Source organism: Oratosquilla oratoria, chromosome 35 (genome assembly GCF_046742065.1).
Source record: "Oratosquilla oratoria isolate Oo_2021 chromosome 35, ASM4674206v1, whole genome shotgun sequence".
Classification (NCBI taxonomy): Eukaryota; Metazoa; Arthropoda; class Malacostraca; order Stomatopoda; family Squillidae; genus Oratosquilla; species Oratosquilla oratoria.
In genome coordinates this window covers 23,527,746-23,554,096 of record NC_134811.1, presented here as the reverse complement: position 1 = coordinate 23,554,096, position 26,351 = coordinate 23,527,746, and the positions used below count along the sequence as shown (strand labels likewise).

Here is a 26,351-nt window from a genome sequence, read left to right as displayed (position 1 = left end):
GAACTTGAGTGAACGACCGAGGATGAGATGGATGGATGGGGTGAAGGGGGCGATGAGTAAGAGGGGAATGTCTGTTGAACAAGGAAGGAAGAAGGTAGGAGGTAGGGATGAGTGGAGAATGACTGTGTATAGATGATACTTTTGTGAAAGAAAGGGGAGATGGGGGATGGGGGTTAGGGGATGTTTATGTATGAATTATATATTGACGCAACCCAAAGGTATTTCTCCCCGTCTTCTCTTTTTCTGCATGAAGGGACGGAGAGGGGGGTTATGAATTAAGTGAAGCGACCTTATTATGGGTGTATTGTGTCCTGCTGCACTGTGTTTGACCCAGGGTAGTTGCCGGATGACCCGTCATCCATGAGGAGTTAATATGGGAGGGGTGGAGGTGGTGATGAAAGGGACCAATTTAGTGAACCTCTGAAAAAATATAAAATCAAATCCACATACCTAGATGAACTAGCAGCTAAAAACCCCAAATTGAGTTTTACCTGTAGCATTGGAGGACGACAAACCAGCAAAAGCAATACCACTTATACAACAAAATCTGAATATGATTCCGTGCCCACATAAAGTGGCACCCACACCACAACTAATGAAACTTTTCATCATTAACACATCGCTCTCATTTGGAGCAACATTGTTATTGAAATTAATAAGCAAGTAAACAAAATGCACGCACACACATCCATGTGTGTGTGTGTGTGTGTGTGTGTGTGTGTGTTTCTTTGTAGTTATAGAATTCCTTTTTTTTTTGTCTCATTATACAATTTTTTTTTTTTAAAACGGAATCCCTACGACGATGAGTCTTCTGCTGCCAATGGATATAGTATAAATCCTTTTAGGTCAGAGGATGATCCAATAATGGTTGAGTGACTATATAAGCTACTAACTCTGGTGGCTTTTTAAGTCATTTTCAAACAGATCTCGACCCGTCAAGACCATTTCAACTTCAGAGTCTCATTCGAACAAAACGACAAAGGTATTTCCCGAAACAGGTTTCATGGTCGAGGTTTTGGACGACGCTTCTTTGTGTGCCCCCGTAGACTTACATCTCGTTCTGGAACTACGTCGGTTACCATTTGCTGTGTCCTGGTACGGCTGTCTAGGCAAAGGGTTAAGGTATCCCCCCCCCCCGGGAAATGTAAGCCCCCCCTGCATAAATACTTTTCTACTTTTCTTTTCTTCTACTGGATCTGTATCTTCTGTGTTGTTGGTCTGCTCACGGTGTCACCGAGTTACAACAACGGAAACCGATCGTCCTCATTGTCTTCCAGTAGATATCTCCCTGTCCAAATATTCTGTGTACATGTGCGTGTGCAGCCAGCGCTGAGAATTCTTTGAATGTATGTGTGTGGATCTATGTGAGGCGCCCCGATAGTATGAATGTGTGTGGTCTTTTGTAATGCCTAACTTGTGCTGGTATGGCTTGAATGTTGTATGATGACCGATGAACACAGCCAAATCTACCGAAATGTGCTTTATCTGTTGTGTTTAGCTGAGCCTTGTGATTGTTACGTGGTGAATGATTGCTTTGGATTTCGTTTGTCTCTATATCATCTAGAAGTGTCTGTGAATATTGTGTATATGTTTGTTCATGCAGATCTGCTTGGGCCGATGTATTAGTTGTATGTATCGCGTTGTAGTAATGCTCTGGACTGATATGTATGAGTGTTATTGGGTGTTTCTTGATGCAGTTTGTATGATAGTCCCTGTGTGTTTTATTGACCATAAGCTATGTATTGCGTATGCGTAGTGTGTGTGCATCCGATGATTGTTCATATTGCCTTGTTTGGAGTGAATTGTAGTTTATGATATATTTCTTAAATGTTTTCTGAGTTGTACCTTTGTTTCAGATATCATAAGGATGAATCCTTCCGCTACTCTTATCAACGGCACCGGCCCACGTGCCATGGCTTATGGGGCCCATGACTTCTCGTTTGGATACCCCGAGGGGGTCACCGTGGTGGACATCGTGCCGGACACGATACGACACCTGATCCACGATCACTGGAGCAACTATCCTCCAGTCAATCCCATGTGGCACTACCTCCTCGGAGTGATCTTTGTGTTTCTTTTCATATGTTCCTGCTCAGGTGAGTTCTAAATCAGAGCAATTTCTGTTTTGTGATTTTTTTTTATCTAAACAGATTCACATACTGTCATGGTTTCTTTCGGTATGAGAAGTGTTTGAAATGTGCCTTACTCTTTCGCTCTCAGGAAACGGTTTGGTGATGTATTTAGTCGTGAAAAACAAGAATCTGAGGACTCCCGCCAACATGCTCGTCTTCAACCTGGCCTTCAGTGACTTCTGCATGCAAATCACTCAGTACCCACCTTACGTTTACAACTGTTTCAATGGCGGAGTATGGATGTTCTCTGCATTCTTCTGTGAGGTGTACGCATGTCTAGGTGAGTTCTTCATCGTCCATCTGGAACAAAATCCAACGAAAAATGTGGAAGACAAAGAACAGTATTATCTTGTCCCAGTGTGTGCCATTTTTTGCACACACCAAACAGGTAAAAAACAAAGATATTTGTGTGCTCATAGGTACTTACATACATCTGTTCATCAAACCTCATTTTTTTCCGAAATCCGATGGAGTGACACAAAAGAAGGGAAGCAATCGGTTGCACCTTCATATAGTTTGACATCAATCTAGATATTTCCTCATACTGGTATTCTTTTGTCAGACTTAAAGACTCAAAATTTTTCCTCTCATAACTCACACGATTCAATTATTTCTTCAGGGGCCATCTTCGGTCTGTGTTCTCTGTGGACTCTGGCCTTCGTTTCCTTCGACCGTTACAACGTCATTGTCAATGGAGTGTCTTCTGCTCCCCTCACCAAGGGAAGGGCCTTCCTCTACATCCTCTTCTGCTGGGCCTACTCCATCGGTTGGTCTATCCCCCCCTTCCTTGGTTGGGGAGCTTACATTCCCGAAGGTGAGTGCGACGAATTATTCATGTCCGAAAGAAATATCACTGCATCTTTTCTACCACTTTTTTTTTTCTCTACCATGATGTAACGAGATTTCTAAAATATGTTCAGAACCAGCCATTAACCATCACAATGTATTTCAATACCTGACAATATAGATGGTTTTACTACAGAAATCACAATCTACTCAAACATAAAAAACAGACGTATACTAAGGGGAGCATTTTCACTTGACCACATTCCAAAACCCATCATAACTGTTATCCTTAAGGGAAAAAAAGCTCTCACTGATATAATTGAAAACTTTGGCAACGTATAAGTCTTTCAAGTCTTATATAATATCAAGTCAACATATTTGGAAAGCGCCTTTTTCAGACCATTTTCTAAAAATCAAAATAGCCATGAGGAGGAGTTTAGTATAAATGACACGGTCCGTCTAAATAAGTAGTCCATGTAGTTTTTACTTATCAGTATTCAGATAAGATAGTCTTCAAAGAGTTAAAAAGAAATGAAGTGAGGAAGACGTTTATCATTGCATTCATTGAAAGCTCGAAGGTAATAAGAGGTCCTGTTCGTACAGGTATCCTGGACTCGTGCTCATATGACTACCTGTCTCGTGACGTCAACCGTCTCTCGTACGGTCTCTGCATCTTTGTCTTCGACTACATCGTTCCTCTCCTCATCATCGTCTTGGCTTATGTCTTCATCGTGAAGGCTATCTTTGCCCACGAGAAGGCCATGAGGGAACAAGCCAAGAAGATGAATGTGACCAACCTCCGATCCAACGCAGTGAGTTTCGATTGTTCTCTGTTAAATATAGATGAATTCTACATTAACGGGGTAAATACTTAATAACACTTTAACCTCGCCTAGACGGGAGCATTATAACGATCAAGGGTTAATGGCTTCAAAGAATGTTATCAGTTCTTTTTCAAGATGCTGCTTCAGCGTCAATTTTCCAGTCCTTTGCATTCTCTTATAGAAGTAGGCTATTTCGAATGGCGATTACAAGAGGTTCATATTTTTGCAGTATACACTCCCTGTTTCCGTTAAAATCTATCCATTATACCATGCGATGGTCTAGCATTTGTTGATATAGCAGCATGTTATTGTAAGATGATGACCTGATCTATCAACTTTGTTACGTGACAGGACTCTAATGCTCAGTCGGCTGAGGTCCGCATCGCAAAGGTTGCAATGACTAATGTCGCCCTCTGGATTATTTGCTGGACACCTTATGCTATAGTCACTCTTCAGGTAACGCCGTTTATATGATATCGTCTCTTGTTGTTTATTGAAAGCTTTGCACATCCATAGTAATATGTACATAAGTCTAATCTCCTATAAAACTATTTGCAATAGGGTCTGGCCTTCGACCAGTCAAGCATCACGCCTCTGGTGTCCATGCTCCCCGCTCTGCTGGCCAAGAGTGCTGCTGTCTACAACCCAATGATCTACGCCATCAACCACCCCAAGTTCAGACTGGTAAGCTTTCTCTGTCTCTTTCCTCCTCCCCCCCTTCTCTCTCTCTCTCTCCCTCTCTCTGTCTCTCTTCCTCTTTCTATGCCTTATCGTTTTATTTCGTTTCACGCATGTCTTTGAAGATTGACGACGCACAGTTACAGTAACATCGGTAGACAGAGATAAGTTGTGATAGCCTTTCTAACCCTTTCTTCGCCACCCTTGCAGGCTCTTCAGAAGACTGTTCCATGGTTCTGTATCCACGAGCCCGAGGATAAGAATTCTGATTCGAAGTCGAATGCCACCGCGGTGGAGGGAAAGGACAGCTCCTAGGCAGGATATCACCTGATGAATGCGTTATAAGATCTTGCAAAGACTTATCGAAATAACATACGGAAAAACTTTCTATGAATCCCTTTCCTTGGAAAAATGAAAAAAAAAGCAAATCATGCAAAAAAAAAAAAAAAAAGCATTTTATTAAATAAAAAATGGATCCAAGTACACATAAGTTTTAATTACCCTCACATAATAATTGTGTTTTTTTATGATGCGTTTGTCACATCCAAAAATGGCTTACCTAATAATTTGGCTTTTAAAGCACCAGCACTTAGGTACATGATATGAATATATGCCTTATGCGGACTTCAGTAGTCACAAGTAGTTATGTTCACACACACACACACACACACACACACACACACACACACACACACACACACACACACACACACACACACACACACACACACACACACACACACACACACACACACACACACACACACACACACACACACACACACGCACACACACATATACATGTATATATATATTGCAGTATTTCACAATTGGCACGTGAATATAATTTGCAGAAAAACCCACTGGTAAATAAGAAACGTAGTCCGAACGTTTTCGTCTGTTTAAGAAATCATCAAGGGAATACAGTAAGGGAGATACAGAGACAGTATATCTAAGTAAAAATCACGTGGAAACCACTGTTGGAGTATTTCGATTGCAGTTTGTAAGCGAAATATATAGATTCCCCGTCTCCAGTCTTTTTTACTCCAACAGTGGTTTTCACGTGATTGACAAATGTGTGATTACATTTTTCACCTGTAATAAGTAAAAATATTGTAAGGAACATGGAAAATTACCAACAGTCCTCAGGTCACAGATGGACCAAATGTCCGGGCAGGAAAACATGTAACAATTGATATGAAATTATCAAGCCTGTACATACCTAAGCTTAGATTGATATTTTGATCAAAAGTTTGTTTAATGTGGCTTGATTCAATTATTTTCCTTTCAGTAAAGGAATTACAAGAGGTTATTTTACTGGCATTTTTCCAGTCAATTACATGATTCTGGTCCCTCACATGAACTAAAATACCAAAAGATATTTGACCACCTCTCACACTGTATTTGTCTTGATTAATTCTTGTTTGTATATCTATGCCAATTTCTCCGATGTGATTTTTTTTGGCACTGCAGGCAAGGAATGGATTACACGCAACCATCAGTGTTATGTGGAGAATTTTTGATTTATTAGAATTATTGTGTTAATTGGTTGCATTTCCATATGCCCATTTTGTAAGAGAACCATGTGGTTGTGTATGTTTTCCGCCAAGCCAGCCTGCATCCCCGCAATGCAGTTTTTATTACGCCTTCAGAGTGTACGCACGTTTTTATTGTAGTTTTTTAAATATAAAATGAATACACTGTTTTCCTTGTAATATCATTTCATTAGCCACCCGCATACAAACCTGCTCCCCCTTTTATCTGTATATATATATATATATATATAGTATTGTAGAATTCGAGTAAGTCACGCAAGAACGTTTCCGTCTAAAACCATGCTGGCTATCATTTATCAAACAGTTATTTTCTAAATGATGTTCGATAGCATCTCTGATGATAGTTTCCATAATTTTTCCTACGATTGCAGTCAAACTTATAGGCTTGTAGTTATTTGGATTTTTTTTTGTCACCTTTTTTAAATATGGGAGTAACGTTAGCTAGCTTCCATTCTCTTGGGACATCTCCGGATATAATGGATTTCTTGAAAGTCATTTCTAATGGAACAACAATCTCATTTTTCATTTCCTTTAAGATTCTTGGATACCAACCGTCAGGCCCTGGTGTTTGATTAACTTTGAATTTCACTATACACCTTTTAATTTTTTCTTTTGTTATATTTACCGTAGTGAGTAAGTTTACCCTAGACTTTTCACAGGTTTCAGTTTGGAGTTCACTTTGAGGTGTTTTGTTCACGAATACTGAGCTAAAATAATTTTTTAAAATATCACACATTCCTTCATTTGAATATTGAAGTTGCCCGTCAGCAGATAATAGTGAACTAATGTGATTCCTAACAACCTTTTTATCTCTAATGTAACTATAGAGTTCTTTGGGATTCTCTTTGGATTTATCAGAGATATTTATTTCGTATTGTGTTTTCGTTTTTTATTGTCTTTTTCAATTCTCTCTGTATTAATACATAACTTTGACAGTTATTAGATGCACCTGAGCACTTATATTTCTTGTAAGCCTGTCTCTTGTTAGCAATACTTTTTCAGTTTCTTTGTCAAGCCACTTTGGGCGAGTCTGATTTGGGGGACGTATGTCCTTAAAAGGAATGTAAGTATGAATCATCTTAGTGAGCGTATTTTGAAATTTTTCCCACATCTGATCTACAGGTCTTTCGCTTAATTTTGCCTCCCAATCTGTAAGCTGAAGCTCCTGACGTAGTCCTATGAACTAAGCTCTACTGAAATCGGGTATTTTAGAAACACAAGTATCTATTCTAAAATGTTTTAGTAGTTTGAATCAAACTATGATCGGTGGTTGCAACAGTTTCACCAACCTCTACATCGGTTATCATTGTTTCACGGCTAATGATCAATAGATCGAGTAAGTTTCCATGTCTTGTGGGCTCTTTTACATTCTGAACTAAGTAATTGTCACCGAGAAAATCTATCAAGCGACTACCTATATGCTTATACACATTAATGAATGTGATGGTTAATTCTACATTAAGAAACTTCTTTTTTTTTCTCTCTTTTTATTTTAAGCCTGGCACTAACGTCTCTGTAAATGGCCATTCTTGATATTAATAAGTTAAGTTTTCCCAAATCCCAGGAATTCTGCTATCTAGGGCCTTCGTCAATGGGGGGTAGCCTTCGTTTGAAGGGCATCCGATCTAACAAGTGAGGTAGTTACTATTAGGGTAGGTAATGGTTTCAGACAGTGTGGGTGTATGAGTTAATTAGGAGAAGCCAAAGCTGTTCCCAGATTAAGAGAAGTCACGACACATTTGGCAGCGCTTGCAAGTCTTGCTTCTTTGTTAATCTCACAGTATTGCTTATATGTCCTTCTGCTTTTTTTCATAACCTCAAAAAACATACAGGACTTCTTCCTTTTGTAAATATAGCTCTCTGCATCTAAAACAAGAACAGATGTGTTTGCCTTTAGATCTGGAGGTATTTGAGGGATTAATTTTTATCCTTCTAGCTCTAATTATGTATTTCCATTAAACAGTTTGTACATCTCAGCCTCGCTGGTAATGATTATGATTAAAGCATCGAGAATAAAAACAATTCGGGTTACAAAGATGCCAATGAAGGCGAGAATTTCTAGGATATTCAACCTCTAATCTCGATCATTAACAAGTTTTCCGCTTTTTATCCTCATTTTCGTGACTGTTACACTTCAGTGGAGTATCTAATAGAAATTCATCAAGTATCCGATTATGTGTCACATTTTTGTTTGGTATAATCCGTTTAGCCAGTTCGATTATAGGAGCCACGGGTGAATGAGCCGGCCAAGTAATTAATCAGCCTACAGCCGTCCTGCTAACAACCATCGTATTTCTCTCAGAACCACCGCCTCAAAAGGTCCTGCCTATTTCTTGTCGAATTTATTAAGTAATGTCGAGTTAATGACTAATTTGCCAAATTGACTGCCTGCATTTAGCTGTCCTAGTAAGAAATATTCCTATTAAGCTGTATAATGAGGTGGAATTCAAACAAAACATTGTCAAATTGGGAAAAGTTTTAATGATGAAATTTCCTAAAATGGAGCCGTTGATGCTGGTATGTATGATACCGTGACACATCTTGGACTTTTCGTTAGGAAAGTCTTGAAGATGTTCGCTGGAATGGCACACCACGGAAAGAAGGCCGCCATTGGACGATACAAAGACATTGCGCTCAAGAGGAAAACTAGTTAATCTGTTTGAAAGTTGATCTTAGGATATCTCTCTTTGGTTAAGAGTATGTAAAAATCTTAAACGCTTCATGTCCACTTCTCGGTATGAAACTGAAGTATTCTCCTGTTGTTGGTTCCTGGTGAGTGCTATGCAGTTGTGAACAGAATTACTGGGTTGTTTGGGAGCGACATTTTGGAGACCGAACTTCAATCATCGTGATAACTTTGTATATGTCATTCCTATTTATGAATTATGAGCCACACAATCCTTATGTTGGCAGGCAAACATGTACACATGTTCTAAGAGTGGATATCTTGATTTAGGGATACGAGGTCTTGCTAGACTTGTATTAGATAGTGATTACCAGTCTGCTGAAAAGGCCCGAGGCTTGTATATTTTTCTTTGGAATGTCCTTCATTACCAATTCGTCGGTCATGTGACAATTAATAACACATGCAGATTCTTCTTTAGAGGTGGTAGATGTTCGTCCTTAAAGATATTTTTCTAAAATATATTTGGAGTTTTTGGTGAGATGTGGTATGGGTACATGCTACCCACCAGGGTCTGTGTAGGGCGCTCCAGCTGAAATTGTCTTTCTCCAGTTAGTACAGAGGAACCATTCTCTCCTAACACAGATTCCTATGGTTTCTTCAAGCTCCTGGACATTCACGGAGGCCGTTGAGGCCGTGGCTGAATCGGTGCCCTTTGCATGAACATATGTATTGAACGTTCCGCCTTCTATTTTAATAAAGACGTCTAAATAGGGAAGGGAATCGTTCCAATTTATTTTTGATACACAAAACCTGATATTTACTCAAATAGGTGGCACAATTTCGGCAGTTACTGCTCGCCCTATTTCGCGATAAAAGATAGATAAATAGATAGATGAATGAAATAAAGTAGATAATTAAGTAATCGATAAACGGAATCGACATAACGGCAATATGTGTATGGCTTGAAATTGTTTGAAAAATATCTTCTCTCCGTTTTCCATGAAAAAATCCAAACAGTATGTCCAGACAGTGGAATACCCAATACCTCTCTTCAACTATGAAATTATCACATCAAATTAATGCCATTTCCAAAAAGGTGCCTCTAAACAACTCAATGATTCTGTCCTCAATTGTACCTTAACCACAATAAGCGAACTTGAAGATCCTACCAACATCTGAGGCACTCTATATTATCAAAAGCTGCCCTAACATCAACTCGCAAACTAATGACCTACTTGTCCTCCCGAGCCCAGAGCCCATATCAAGATATCGGAAGCCTTTCTCTACTGACGGTATTCTTCATGCGAAGCGCCATGCCAGCCGACAACTCTAAAGATAAACCTCCTGACAGTAAATCCTTTCCTAAGTTGCACCATATCCTGCGGCACACCAGAAATAACGACTCCATTTTCTTCGTGTCCTTTTCTATATTTTTCTTAATTTCAGCTCCTTTCTAATTACGCATGACTTGAAAATACTCCTTGATAGAGTAACATGTTTTTGATGTACTCTTACTTTGAACTAATTATATATTTATAAGCATGGGTTTTGTCCAGTTTCACATTAACTTGCCGCATAACAGCGGGCCATAGCGAGGAAAATATATATATATTTTTAAAGATTTCTAATTGTGAAACTGCCGTCATTTTTAGCACTACTTGTTTGAAGTAACATGTGAATATACAAATATATCGTTTTTAAAGAGCTATTATGTCATGTCAACAACTGTTCTAAATACCTTTATAGACTTAATATATCAGATAAAGGAAAGGAAGGAATTAGTATATGATTATTACAAATATCTTAGGAGCATACTCGTTTATAAACGTGAAAGCCGACTGTGTATATTGACCCCATTACTAGTCCTATTTTATTTCTGTTAAAAAGAAGTACACAAAGAAGTAAATGTTTATTTAGTGTATGCCGAGACAGCCGCCCTTGCACCGTCATAGCCGGAGCAAAGACTCTTCCTGCTCTAGAATCAGTGCTATTCAAAGGTGTTCCATTAGTTGTGTAGAGACCCCCATTTTATAATATAGATTATTTTACTATAAACATTCTACCAACTTGATACAATGGTGAATTTAATGGTGGTATCGACTATTTTACAGTTTAGTAAATTATTGTGACTTATCAAAAACTATACTCATACAACGTGTACATGTAATGCGATCAAATTGTGAACTGTGATTTGAGGATTTTATTAACTACTAAAAATATATGACCTGCACGGTGATTTGTGTGTGAGTCTCATTTCACAAGTGCATACATAAACTAAAGCCTTTTTCCCTCTTACAAGAGAGGTAGCCAAAAAAACAAAGGCATAAAAAACACTCTCACTCAATCCATCGCCAACATATTCCACTCCCCTCCCCCCCTCTTCCCTCCCTCTTATCTTGGCACCTTCTGGATGACGGGTCATCCCTGCATCTTACCCACCGCCCTGGGTCAGAAGTAGTGTCGCAATTATGAAGGTGAATAAGGGATTACAAATAATTTCCCTGCGTACCTATTTTTGATAGCGACATATGCAGTGGATTGCGTGAAATTCCTCTCTGCTAGGGAACATTCACTTCTGCCTGGAATAGAGCTCTATGTTTAGTTTGTTCCATATCTTTTCGTCTTCGTAAGTCCTTGCTTTAACTTATGTGTTTTTCTCTTTGTCGTAGATTTACCAGTCTGCCTCTTTTCTACAATCACTTTAATGGACAATAGTAATCATGACGGTTGCATACTTGCCATACGTTGTACTGTAAAATAAGAGGTAGCTGTAATTACCACAGACATACGTTTGTTGTTGATACCTTTAGACCAGCGTTTCCCAACCCTGGGGATGCTGAAACCAATTCTTGCTGAGAGGCAATGCATCCATACACTTGCCTTTATCCTTCTAGCAATAAGATATTAGTTAGTGCTGGACTGCCCTTAGGGTCGGAAATTGTTGGGAAATTCTGCTTTAAAGTAAACTGTTGTGGTTCCAACTTCTCTCCATAAGTTGGTGAGATCTGTATTTATATACAAAGGGGAAAGCATGTATTTCCTAATCTCCTCACAAATACAATGCATGACAATCGTACAATGTTATTCGCACGTATGTACACCACAACATTGCTGGGCCACCACCACTTGGTGACCCCACCGAGCAAACGAAAAGAAGAAATGTCAGGTAAAACAAAACCAACCCATATATAACACAGTCCACACACATTACAGGCTAATTACAAAAATGTGGAAAATAATGATGACATTAGGACACCCAGATACATAAACATAACCTACATAATTATAATTGCATGACATAAGGACAATACATAGGAATACATATACAAAACAAGAATATATATACAAATAAGAACTGTATACAAGTACAAGAAATACACGCAAGAACTGTATACAAGTACAAAAAATACACAAAAGAATTGTATGCAAGCACAAGAAATACAAGAAAGAATTGTATACAAGCACAAGAAATACACAAAAGAACTGTATACAAACACAAGAAATACACATAATACAAATCAATACACTCACACATAAACAAGATATATACATTATGCAAACAATAGACTTAATAGAGAAACAAGATACAAAGTACAGGTCAAGACAAGGATGAATGATGACATAAGCAATGCACAAATACAATTAAACAATATATTACTAATAATTCAGCACATTGTCATAAAGGTGGTGTATACAATATTCCTTGCAAAACGTGTCACCAATTCTATATTGGTCAAACTGGAAGGAGCTATCGGTTATTATGAGTGAACTTGAGTGAACGACCGAGGATGAGATGGATGGATGGGGTGAAGGGGGCGATGAGTAAGAGGGGAATGTCTGTTGAACAAGGAAGGAAGAAGGTAGGAGGTAGGGATGAGTGGAGAATGACTGTGTATAGATGATACTTTTGTGAAAGAAAGGGGAGATGGGGGATGGGGGTTAGGGGATGTTTATGTATGAATTATATATTGACGCAACCCAAAGGTATTTCTCCCCGTCTTCTCTTTTTCTGCATGAAGGGACGGAGAGGGGGGTTATGAATTAAGTGAAGCGACCTTATTATGGGTGTATTGTGTCCTGCTGCACTGTGTTTGACCCAGGGTAGTTGCCGGATGACCCGTCATCCATGAGGAGTTAATATGGGAGGGGTGGAGGTGGTGATGAAAGGGACCAATTTAGTGAACCTCTGAAAAAATATAAAATCAAATCCACATACCTAGATGAACTAGCAGCTAAAAACCCCAAATTGAGTTTTACCTGTAGCATTGGAGGACGACAAACCAGCAAAAGCAATACCACTTATACAACAAAATCTGAATATGATTCCGTGCCCACATAAAGTGGCACCCACACCACAACTAATGAAACTTTTCATCATTAACACATCGCTCTCATTTGGAGCAACATTGTTATTGAAATTAATAAGCAAGTAAACAAAATGCACGCACACACATCCATGTGTGTGTGTGTGTGTGTGTGTGTGTGTGTTTCTTTGTAGTTATAGAATTCCTTTTTTTTGTCTCATTATACATTTTTTTTTTTTAAAACGGAATCCCTACGACGATGAGTCTTCTGCTGCCAATGGATATAGTGTAAATCCTTTTAGGTCAGAGGATGATCCAATAATGGTTGAGTGACTATATAAGCTACCAACTCTGGTGTCTTTTTAAGTCATTCCCAAACAGATCTCGACCCGTGAAGACCATTTCAACTTCAGAGTCTCATTCGAACAAAACGACAAAGGTATTTCCCGAAACAGGTTTCATGGTCGAGGTTTTGGACGACGCTTCTTTGTGTGCCCCCGTAGACTTACATCTCGTTCTGGAACTACGTCGGTTACCATTTGCTGTGTCCTGGTACGGCTGTCTAGGCAAAGGGTTAAGGTATTCCCCCCCCCCCAGGAAACGTAAGCCCCCCCCCCTGCATAAATACTTTTCTACTTTTCTTTTCTTCTACTGGATCTGTATCTTCTGTGTTGTTGGTCTGCTTACGGTGTCACCGAGTTACAACAACGGAAACCGATCGTCCTCATTGTCTTCCAGTAGATATCTCCTTGTCCAAATATTCTGTGTACATGTGCGTGTGCAGCCAGCGCTGATAATTCTTTGAATGTATGTGTGTGGATCTATGTGAGGCGCCCCGATAGTATGAATGTGTGTGGTCTTTTGTAATGCCTAACTTGTGCTGGTATGGCTTGAATGTTGTATGATGACCGATGAACACAGCCAAATCTACCGAAATGTGCTTTATCTGTTGTGTTTAGCTGAGCCTTCTGATTGTTACGTGGTGAATGACTGTCTTGAATTTCGTTTGTCTATATCATCTAGAAGTGTCTGTGAATATTGTGTATATGTTTGCTCATGCAGATCTGCTTGGACCGATGTATTAGTGGTATGTATCGCGTTGTAGTAATACTCTGGGCTGATATGTATGAGTGTTATTGGGTGTTTCTCGATGCAGTTTGTATGATAGTCCCTGTGTGTTTTATTGGCCATAAGCTATGTATTGCTTATGCGTAGTCTGTGTGCATCCGATGATTGTTCATATTGCCTTGTTTTGTGTGAGTTGTAGTTTATGATGTATTTCTTAAATGTTTTCTGAGTTGTACCTTTGTTTCAGATATCATAAGGATGAATCCTTCCGCTACTCTTATCAACGGCACCGGCCCACGTGCCATGGCTTATGGGGCCAATGACTTCTCGTTTGGATACCCCGAGGGGGTCACCGTGGTGGACATCGTGCCGGACACGATACGACACCTGATCCACGATCACTGGAGCAACTATCCTCCAGTCAATCCCATGTGGCACTACCTCCTCGGAGTGATCTTTGTGTTTCTCTTCATATGTTCCTGTTCAGGTGAGTTCTAAATCAGAGCAATTTCTGTTTTGTGATTTTTTTTTATCTAAACAGATTCACATACTGTCATGGTTTCTTTCGGTATGAGAAGTGTTTGAAATGTGCCTTACTCTTTCGCTCTCAGGAAACGGTTTGGTGATGTATTTAGTCGTGAAAAACAAGAATCTGAGGACTCCCGCCAACATGCTCGTCTTCAACCTGGCCTTCAGTGACTTCTGCATGCAAATCACTCAGTACCCACCTTACGTTTACAACTGTTTCAATGGCGGAGTATGGATGTTCTCTGCATTCTTCTGTGAGGTGTACGCTTGTCTAGGTGAGTTCTTCATCGCCCATCTAGAACAAAATCCAACGAAATATGTGGAAGACAAAGAACAGTATTATCTAGTCCTAGTGTGTGCCATTTTTTGCACACACCAAACAGGTAAAAAACAAATATATATGTGTGCTCATGGGTACTTACATACATATGAAATATAGACATACATCTGTTTATCAGACCTCATTTGTTACGAAATACGATGGAGTGACACATAAGAAGGCAAGCAATCGGTTGCACCTTCACATAGTTTGACAACAATCTAGATATTTCCTCATACTGGTATTCTTTGTTAGACTTGAAAGACTCAAAACTTTTCCTCTCATAACTCACACGATTCAATTATTTCTTCAGGTGCCATCTTCGGTCTGTGTTCTCTGTGGACGCTGGCCTTTGTTTCCTTCGACCGTTACAACGTCATTGTGAATGGAGTGTCTTCTGCTCCCCTCACCAAAGGAAGGGCCTTCCTTTACATCCTCTTCTGCTGGGCCTACTCCATCGGCTGGTCTATCCCCCCTTTCCTCGGCTGGGGAGCTTACATTCCCGAAGGTGAGTGCAACAAATTATTCATGTCCGCAAGAAATAACAGTGAAACTTTTCCACCACATCTAATTTTTTGTACTATGTTGTAACGAGATTTCTAAAATATGTTCAGAACCTGCCATTAACCATCACAATGTATTTCAATACCTGACAAAATAGATGATTTTACTACAGAAATCACAATCCACTCAAAACATAAAAAACAGACGTATACTAAGGGGAGCATTTTCAGTTGAGCACATTTCAAAACTCATCATAACTGTTATCCTTAAGGGAAAAAAAAAGTTCTCACTGATATAATTGAGAACTTTAGCAACGTTTCAAGTCTTTCAAGTCTTATATAATATCAAGTCAACATATTTGGAAAGCACCTTTTTCAGACCGTTTTCTAAAATTCAAAATAGCCATGAGGAGGGGTTTTGTATAAATGACACGGTCCGTCTAAATAAGTAGTCCATGTAGTTTTCACTTATCAGTACTCAGATAAGATAGTCCACAAAGAGTTAAAAAGAAATGAAGTGAGGAAGACGTTTATCATTGCACTCATTGAAAGCTCGAACGTAATAAGAGTTCCTGTTCGTACAGGTATCCTGGACTCGTGCTCATATGACTACCTGTCCCGTGACGTCAACCGTCTCTCGTACGGTCTCTGCATCTTCGTCTTCGACTACATCGTGCCTCTCCTCATCATCGTCTTGGCTTATGTCTTCATCGTGAAGGCTATCTTTGCCCACGAGAAGGCCATGAGGGAACAAGCCAAGAAGATGAATGTGACCAACCTCCGATCCAACGCAGTGAGTTTCGATTGTTCTCTGTTAAATATAGATGAATTCTACATTAACGGGGTAAATACTTAATAGCACTTTAACCTCGCCTAGACGGGAGCATTATAACGATCAAGGGTTAATGGCTTCAAAGAATGTTATCAATTCTTTTTCAAGATGGTGCTTCAGCGCCACTTTTCCAGTCCTTTGCATTCTCTTATAGAAGTAGGCTATTTCGAATCGCAATTACAAGAGGTTCATTTTAAAATCTATCCATTATACCATACGATGGTCTAGCATTTGTTGATATAGCGGCACGTTATTGTAAGATGATGACCTGATCGATCAACTTTGTTACGTGACAGGACTCTAATGCTCAGTCGGCTGAGGTCCGCATCGCCAAGGTTGCAATGACTAATGTCGCCCTCTGGATTATTTGCTGGACACCTTATGCTATAGTCACTCTTCAGGTAACGCCGTTTATATGATATCGTCTTTTGTTGTTTATTGAAAGCTTTGCACATCCGTAGTAATATGTACATAAGTGTAATCTCCTATAAAACTATTTGCAATAGGGTCTGGCCTTCGACCAGTCAAGCATCACGCCTCTGGTGTCCATGCTTCCCGCTCTGCTGGCCAAAAGTGCTGCTGTCTACAACCCAATGATCTACGCCATCAACCACCCCAAGTTCAGACTGGTAAGCTTTCTCTGTATCCTTCCCCCCTCTCTCTCTCTCTCTCTTCCTCTTTCTATGCCTTATCGTTTTCTTTCGTTTCACGCATTTCTTTGAAGATTGACGACGAACAGTTACAGTAACATCGGTAGACGAAGATATGTTGTGATAGCCTTCCTAACCCTTTCTTCGTCACCCTTGCAGGCTCTTCAGAAGACTCTTCCATGGTTCTGTATCCACGAGCCCGAGGATAAGAATTCTGATTCGAAGTCGAATGCCACCGCAGTGGAGGGAAAGGACAGCTCCTAGGCAGGATATCACCCGATGAATGCGTTATAAGATCTTGTAAAGACTTATCGAAATAACATACGGAAAAACTTTCTATGAACCCCTTTTCTTGGAAAAATGAAAAAAAAAAGCAAAGCATGCAAAAAAAAAAAAAAAAAGCATTTTATTAAATAAAAAGTGGATCCAAGTACTCGTACACATAAGTTTTAATTACCCTCTCATAATAATTGTGTTTTTTTATGATGCGTTTGTCACATCCAAAAATGACTAACCTAATAATTTGGCTTACATAATATGAATATATTTCGATTGCAGTTTGCAAGCGAAATATATAGATTCCCCGTCTCCAGTCTTTTTTACTCCAACAGTGGTTTTCACGTGATTGACAAATGTGTGATTACATTTTTCACCTGTAATAAGTAAAAATATTGTAAGGAACATGGAAAGCTGAATCACACAAGCCTGAGAAAATTATCCACAGTCCTCAGGTCACAGATGGACCAAATGTCCGGCCAGGATAACATCTAACAATTTTCTTTGAAATGAAATTATCAAGCCTGTACATACCTAAGCTTGGATTGATATTTTGGTCAAAAGTTTGTTTAATGTGGCTTGATTCAATGATGTTTCTTTCAGTAAAGGAATTACAGGAGGTTATTTTACTGGCATTTTTCCAGTCAATTACATGATTCTGGTCCCTCACATAAACTTAAATACCACAAGATATTTGATCGCTTCTCACACTGTATTTGTGTTGATTAATTCTTGTTTGTATATCTATGCCAATTTTTCCGATGTGATTTTTTTGGCACTGCAGGCAAGGAATGGATTACACGTAACCATCAGTGTTATGTGGAGAATTTTTGATTTATTAGAATTATTGTATTAATTGGTTGCATTTGCACATGCCCATTTGGAAGAGAACCATGTGGTCGTGTATGTTTCCCGCTAAGCCAGGTTGTATCCCCGCAATGCAGTTTCTATTAGGCCTTCAACGTGTACGCGCGTTTCTGTTGTAGTGCTTTAAATTGTAAAATAAATACACTGTTATCCTTGTAATATAATTTAATTAGCCACCCGCATACAAACCTGCTAATCCTTTTATCTGTATATATATATATATATATATATATATATATATATGCATATACATATATAAATATATATATATATATATATGCATATACATATATAAATATATATATATATGCATATACATATATAAATATATATATATATATGTATATATATGTATATATATATATATATATATATATATATTTATATATATATTGTTACTCCTCCCACTAATGCCCAATCTTGATTGGAGAAACAATCCTACCTCCAATCTTTGACGAACCAGATTGAGACTAAATGGCAGGGTAACAATATACTGCATATCGAATATAAATCTGTGCAGTACTTTCAAGCACGTATGTCAATAGTTTTAGGTGACCGGTGGATAACTCAAAGGGGCAAGGTTAAGCCAAAACGATGGTGTTCTAACATAAATTATTTACATATTCACTTAGCACTACACACATACTTATTTTATGCCTACCCGGACCACTTGTTACCACTAGGGTCCACCTAACACACTTAACCTAGGGATTATAGAGAAACGGGAAGTGTCCGCTCTATACGGGTTCAGAAATCAGAATTCAGAATTCTGAATTCCTAGGAAAGACCACCCGCTTGCGCGGGATCGGTTTTTGTGGAGGGGAAGAATGTCTGTAAGAAAATGAAAAGATAGTAGCGTATAAAAGAGAGCTATTGCCACCGGGTGAATTAGCGAGCGATTTGAGGCAGTTGGTGGTCATAGCTCGGGAGAAATGGACTGGGAGCTTGGTCGGGGGCACTGATGCTGGGATTAGGATTAGGATCACCAACAAAAGTTTAGAAAATGGTAGGAGGCGTAGTAGTAGAGAAAGGTGGAAAAACGGAAAAATCTTTAGTGGGAGGTAAACTGAAATGAGAAGATGTCGTATAAGAGAAAGTTAGAAAGGAAGCGAATTTTAGTCAAAGAAAAAGTAAGTGTAGATGTTTGTGCGTGTGGCGTGGCTATGTTCGTGAGAGGTGTGTGTGTGTATCTTACGGGAAGTGAGTAGAGTTCACTTTCCGTGTGTAGAGCGCGTTCCTGTTAAGGCACAGGTGGGGCCTGAGTAGCCTACTTTTCCCCAAGTTGGGTTTGAGTTGTGTGTGCTTATTATTATTACTATTATTATTACTATTATTATTTCATCAATATTGCTATCACCAGTCAAAGCTGGTGAAAGGGGTGTACCTATTAATAATTATTAATAGGTACGGTTATACACGTTTTATCGTGTACAATGCACGTGGGACGGGCGCAGCTGACATATAGTCTGTACGGTGTGGTCTAGGTATAATGTGTTGAATCAGGTGTTTGTGTCTGTCGTGCAGTTTTTCTAGGTGTCTTGAGTGAAGTTTGTGTTTGTGTTGGTTGAGTGGACGGATGTTGGAAATTCGGTGTAGAGACTCAGTGGTTCTGAAGTCGCTCCATCGTGAACCCGTGATGAACTTGACAGCAGCATTCTGAACCTTCTGATGCTCGTAGTTATTAGTGGGACATGTCAGCTGGCTTAGTCCCGAAGACTGGCACAGAATCGGTCTGACGAGGGCTAGGTACAATCGACGTTTGGTGGTCAGTGTTGCAGTTTTGAAGCGTCTTAGCTTTCCCAGCACAGCCCTAGCCTTCGCTCCCTGCTTGCGTAAGTGTGGGGTCCAGGTAAGGCCACTATTTTTTTTTGTCACCTTTTTTGAATATGGGAGTAACGTTAGCTAGCTTCCATTCTCTTGGGACATCTCCGGATATAATGGATTTCTTGAAAATAATTTCTAATGGAACAACAATCTCATTTTTCATTTCCTTTAAGATTCTTGGATACCAACCGTCAGGCCCTGGTGTTTTATTAACTTTGAATTTCTCTATACACCTTTTAATTTTTTCTTTTGTTATATTTACCGTAGTGAGTAAGTTTACCCTAGACTTTTCACAGGTTTCAGTTTGGAGTTCACTTTCAGGTGTTTCGTTTACGAATACTGAGCTAAAATAATTGTTTAAAATATCACACATTCCTTCATTTGAATATTCAAGCTGATCGTTAGCAGATAATAGTGGACCAATGTGATTCCTAACAACCTTTTTTTATATCTAATGTAACTATAGAATTCTTTGGGATTCTCTTTGGATTTATTAGCGATATTCATTTCGTAATGTTTTCATTTTTTATTGTCACCTTTAAATCTCTCTGTATTAATATATAACTTTGATAGTCATTAGGTGCACCCTGGCCCTTGTATTTCTTGCAAGCCTTTCTCTTTTTAGCAATACTTGTTTCAGATTATTTTTCAAGCCATTTTGGGCGAGACTGATTTCGGGGGTGTCTGTCCTTAAAAGGAATGTAAGTATGAAGCATCTTAGTGAGCGTATTTTGAAATATTTCCTACATCTGATCTACAGGTCTTTCGCTTAATTTTGCCTCCCAATCTGTAAGCTGAAGCTCCTGACGTAGTCCTATGAACTGAGTTTTACTGAAATCGGGTATTTTAGAAACACAAGTATCTATTTTAAATTTTTTAGTAGTTTGAATCAAACTAAACTGTGATCGCTATTTGCAAACAGATTGACCGACTTGTACATCGGTTATCATGCTTTCGGGGCTAGTGATCAATAGGTCGAGTAAGTTTCCATGTCCTGTGGGCTCTTTTACATGCTGAACTAAGTAATTGTCACCGAGAAAATCAATCTAGCGACTACCTATATTGTTGAATGTGATGGTTAATTCTACATTAAGAAACTTCTTTTTTCTCTCTCTTTTTATTTTAAGCCTGGCAATAACGCCTCTGTAAATGGCCATTCTTGATATTAATAAGTTAATTTTTCCCAAATTCCAGGAATTCTCCTATCTAGGGCCATCGTCAATGGGGGGTAGCCTTCGTTTGAAGGTCACGCAATCTAAGGAGTAAGGTAACTACTATTAGGGTAGGTAATGGTTTCAGACAGTGTGAGAGTATGAGTTAATTAAGAGAAGCCAAAGTTGTTCTCAGATTAAGAGAAGTCACCGCACATTTGGTAGCGCTTGCAAGTCTTGCTTCTTTGTTAATCTCACAGTATTGCTTATTTGTCCTTCTCCTTTTTTTCATAACCTCAAAAAACATACAGGACTTCTTTCTTTTGTAAATATAGCTCTCTGCATCTAAAAGAAGAACAGATGTGTTTGCCTTTTAGATCTGGAGGTATTTGAGGGATGAGTTTTTATCCTTCCAGTTCTAATTATATATTTCCATTAAACAGTTTGTACATCTCAGCCTCGCTGATAATGATTATGATTAAAGCATCGAGAATAAAAACAATTTGGGTTACAAAGATGCCAATGAAGGCGAGAATTTCTAGGATATTCAACCTCTAATCTCGATCATTAAAGTTTTCCGCTTTTTATCCTCATTTTCGTGATTGTTACACTTCAGTGGAGTATCTAATAGAAATTCATCAAGTATCCGATTATGTGTCACATTTTTGTTTGGTATAATCCGTTTTAGCCAGTTCAATTGTATGGGCCACGGGTGAACGAGCCAGCCAAGTAATTAATCAGCCTACAGCCGTCCTGCTAACAACCATCGTATTTCTCTCAGAACCAACGCCTCAAAATGTCCTGCCTATTTATTGTCGAATTTATTAAGTAATGTCGAGTTAATGACTAATTTGCCAAATTGACTGCCTGCATTTAGCTGTCCTAGGAAGAAGTATTCCTATAAGCTGTATAATGAGGTGGAATTCAAACAAAACATTGTCAAATTGGGAAAAGTTTTAATGATGAAATTTCCTAAAATGGAGCCGTTGATGCTGATGTGTATGATACCGTGACATATCTTGGACTCTTCGTTAGGAAAGTCTTGAAGATGTTCATGGAATGGTGCGCCACGGAAAGGAGGCCTCCATTGGACGAAACAAAGACATTGCGCTCAAGAGGAAAACTAGTTAATCTGTTTGAAAGTTGATCTTAGGATATCTCTCTTTGGTTAAGAGTATGTAAAAATCTTAAACGCTTCATGTCCACTTCTCGGTATGAAACTGAAGTATTCTCCTGTTGTTGGTTCCTGGTGAGTGCTATGCAGTTGTGAACAGAATTACTGGGTTGTTTGGGAGCGACATTTTGGAGACCGAACTTCAATCATCGTGATAACTTTGTATATGTCATTCCTATTTATGAATTATGAGCCACACAATCCTTATGTTGGCAGGCAAACATGTACACATGTTCTAAGAGTGGATATCTTGATTAAGGGATACGAGGTCTTGCTAGACTTGTATTAAATAGTGATTACCAGTCTGCTGGAAAGGCCCGAGGCTTGTATATTTTTCTTTAGAATGTCCTTCATTACAAATCCGTCGGTCATGTGACAAATAATAACACATGAAGAGTCTCGTTTAGAGGTGGTGGATGTTCGTCCTTAAAGCTATTTTTCTAAAATATATTCGGAGTTTTTGGTGAGATGTGGTATGAGTACCTGCTACCCACCATGGTCTGCGGAGGGCGCTCCAGCTGAAAATGTCTTTCTCCAATTAGTACAGAGGGACCATTCTCCCCTAACACAGATTCCTATGGTTTCTTCAAACTCCTGGACATTCACGGAGGCCGTTGAGGCCGTGGCTGAATCGGTCCCCTTTGCATGAACATATGTATTGAACGTTCCGCCTTCTGTTTTAATAAAGACGTCTAAATAGGGAAGGGAATCGTTGCGATTCATGAACGATACACAAACCTGATGTTTACTCAAATATGTGGCACAGTTTCAGCAGTTACTGCTCGCCCTATTTTGCTATAAAAATAGATAAACAAATAGATGAATAAAATAAAATAGATAATTAAGTAATCGATAAACGGAATCGACATAACGGCAATATGTGTATGGCTTGAAATTGTTAAAAGAAAGAAAAAAATATCTTCTCTCCGGTTCCATGAAAAAATCGAAATAGTATGTCCAGAGAGTGGAATACCCAATACCTCTCTTCAACTATGAAATTATCACAAAAATTGAATGCCCTTTCCAGAAGGGTGCCTCCAAACAACTCAATGATTCTGTCCTCAACTAAACCTTAACTACAATAAGCGAACATGAAGATCCTACCAACATCTGATGCACTCTTCGTTATCAAAAGATGTCTTAATATCAACTCGCAAACCTAATTGTCCTCCCGAGCCCAGAGCCCATATCAAGATATCGGAAGCCTTTCTCTACTGACGGTATTCTTCATGCGAAACGCCATACCAGCCGACAACTCTAAATGTAAACCTCCTGACGGTAAATCCTTTCCTAAGTTGCACCATATCCTGCGGCACACCAGAAATAACGACTCCATTTTCTTCGTGTCCTTTTCTATATTTTTTCTTCATTTCAGCTCCTTTCCTAATTACACATGACTTGAAAATACTCCTTGATAGAGTAACATGTTTTTGATGTACTCTTACTTTGAACTAATTATATATTTATAATCATGGGTTTTGTCCAGTTTCACATTAACTTTCCGCATAACAGCGGGCTATAGCGAGGGATATATATATATATTTTTTTAAATTTCTAATTGTGAAACTGCCGTCATTTTTAGCACTACTTGTTTGAAGTAACATGTAAATATATAGATATATCGTTTTTAAAGAGCTATTATGTCATGTCAACAACTGTTCTAAATACCTTTATAGACTTAATATATCAGATAAAGGAAAGGAAGGAATCGGTATATGATTGTTACAAATATCTTAGCAGCATACTCTTTCATAAACGTGAAAGCCGACTATGTATATTTACCCCACTACAAGTCCTATTTTATTTCTATTATAAAGAAGTACACAAAAGAAATAAATGTTTATTTAATGTATGCCGAGACAGCCGCCCTTGCACCGTCATAGCCGGAGCAAAGACTCTTCCTGAGCTAGAATCAGTGCTATTCAAAGGTGTACCATCAGTTATGTAGAGACCCCCATTTTATAATATAGATTATTTTACTATAAACATTTTACCAACTTGATACAATGGTGAAATTAATGGTGGTATCGACTATTTTACGGTTTAGTAAGTTATTGTGACTTATCAAAAACTATAATCATACAATGCGTACATGTAATGCGATCAAATTGTGAAGTGTGATTTGAGGATTTTATCAACTACTAAAAATATGTGACCTGCGCGGTGATTTGTTGTGCTAGTCTCATTTCACAAGTACATACATACATAAAACAAAGGCTTTTTGCCCCCTTACAAGGGAGGTAGCAAAAAAACAAAGGCACCTCCTGGATGACGGGTCATCCCTGCATCTTGCCCACCGCCCTGGGTCAGAAGTAGTGTCGCAAGTATGAAGGTGAATAAGGGATTACGAATAATTTCCCTGCGTATCTATTTTTGGTAGCGACATATGCAATGGATTGCGAGAAATTTCCTCTCTGCAAGGGAACATTCACTTGTGTCTGGAATAGAGCTCTATGTTTAGTTGGCTCCAGACCTTTTCGTCTTCGTAAGTCCTTGCTTTAACTTATGTGCTTTTCTCTTTGTCGTAGATTTACCAGTCTGCCTCGTTTCTACAATCACTTTAATGGACAATGGGAATCAAGACGGTTGCATACTTGCCATACGTTGTACTGTAAAATAAGAGGTATCTGTAATTACCAACGCCATACGGTTGCTGCTGATACCTTTAGACCAGCGTTTCCCAACCCTGGGGATGCTGAAACCAATTCTTGCTGAGAAGCAATGCATCCATACACTTGCCTTTATCCTTCTAGCAATAAGATATTAGTTAGTGCTGGACTGCCCTTAGGGTCGGAAATTGTTGGGAAATTCTGCTTTAAAGTAAACTGTTGTGGTTCCAACTTCTCTCCATAAGTTGGTGAGATCTGTATTTATATACAAAGGGGAAAGCATGTTTTTCCTAATCTACCCACAAGTACAATGCATGACAATCGTACAATGTTATTCGCACGTATGTACACCACAACATTGCTCGGCCACCACCACTTGGTGACCCCACAGAACAAACGGAAAAGAAGAAATGACCAGGCAAGAGAAAAGCAAACTATATATAACACAGTCCACACACATTACAGGCTAATTACAAAAGTGTGGAAAAGAATGACATTAGCACACCCAGATACATAAACATAACATACATAATTACATGGCATAAGGACAATACCTAGGAATACATATACAAAACAAGAATATATAAATAAATAAGAACTGTATGCAAGTACAAGAAATATACGTAAGAACTGTATACAAGTACAAAAAATACACAAAAGAATTGTATGCAAGCACAACAAATACAAAAAAGAATTGTATACAAGCACAAGAAATACACAAAAGAACTGATATACAAACACAAGAAATACACATAATACAAATCAATACACTCACACATAAACAAGATATATACATTATGCAAAACAATAGACTTAATAGAGAAACAAGATACAAAGTACAGGTCAAGACAAGGATGAATGATGACATAAGCAATGCACAAATACAATTAAACAATATATTACTAATAATTCAGCACATTGTCATAAAGGTGGTGTATACAATATTCCTTGCAAAAACGTGTCACCAATTCTATATTGGTCAAACTGGAAAGGAGCTATCGGTTATTATGAGTGAACTTGACGTGAACGACCGAGGATGAGATGGATGGATGGGGTGAAGGGGGCGATGAGTAAGAGGAGAATGTCTGTTGAACAAGGAAGGAAGAAGGTAGGATGGTAGGGATGAGTGGAGAATGACTGTGTATAGATGATACTTTTGTGAAAGAAAGGGGAGATGGGGGATGGGGGTTAGGGGATGTTTATGTATGAATTATATATTGACGCATCCCAAAGGGATTTCTCCCCGTCCTCTCTTTTTCTGCATGGGACGGAGAGGGGGGTTATGAATTAAGTGAAGCGACCTTATTATGGGTGTATTGTGTCCTGCTGCACTGTGTTTGACCCATGGTAGTTGCCGGATGACCCGTTCATCCATGAGGAGTTAATATGGGAGGGGTGGAGGTGGTGATGAAAGGGACCAATTTAGTGAACCTCTGAAAAAATATAAAATCAAATCCACATACCTAGATGAACTAGCAGCTAAAAAACCCCAAATTGAGTTTTACCTTGTAGCATTGGAGGACGACAAACCAGCAAAAGCAATACCACTTATACAACAAAATCTGAATATGATTCCGTGCCCACATAAAGTGGCACCCAGACCACAACTAATGAAACTTTTTCATCATTAACACATCGCTCTCA

General features: G+C 38.8%; 2 protein-coding genes across 2 annotated transcripts; both read left to right on the top strand.

Annotated features, from left to right (window-relative positions):
• Positions 1-1,867: 1,867 nt before the first annotated feature.
• Positions 1,868-4,735, top strand: LOC143018797 (compound eye opsin BCRH1-like). The gene is made up of 7 exons (XM_076174376.1): positions 1,868-2,096; positions 2,221-2,412; positions 2,752-2,946; positions 3,522-3,730; positions 4,094-4,198; positions 4,304-4,426; positions 4,631-4,735. The coding sequence occupies exons 1-7, from the start codon at positions 1,868-1,870 to the stop codon at positions 4,733-4,735; spliced, it is 1,158 nt and encodes a 385-aa protein (XP_076030491.1).
• A 9,497-nt stretch (positions 4,736-14,232) lies between these two features.
• Positions 14,233-17,070, top strand: LOC143018796 (compound eye opsin BCRH1-like). The gene is made up of 7 exons (XM_076174375.1): positions 14,233-14,461; positions 14,586-14,777; positions 15,135-15,329; positions 15,909-16,117; positions 16,453-16,557; positions 16,663-16,785; positions 16,966-17,070. Exons 1-7 carry the CDS (start codon positions 14,233-14,235, stop codon positions 17,068-17,070), a joined length of 1,158 nt encoding a protein of 385 aa, XP_076030490.1.
• Positions 17,071-26,351: the final 9,281 nt, after the last annotated feature.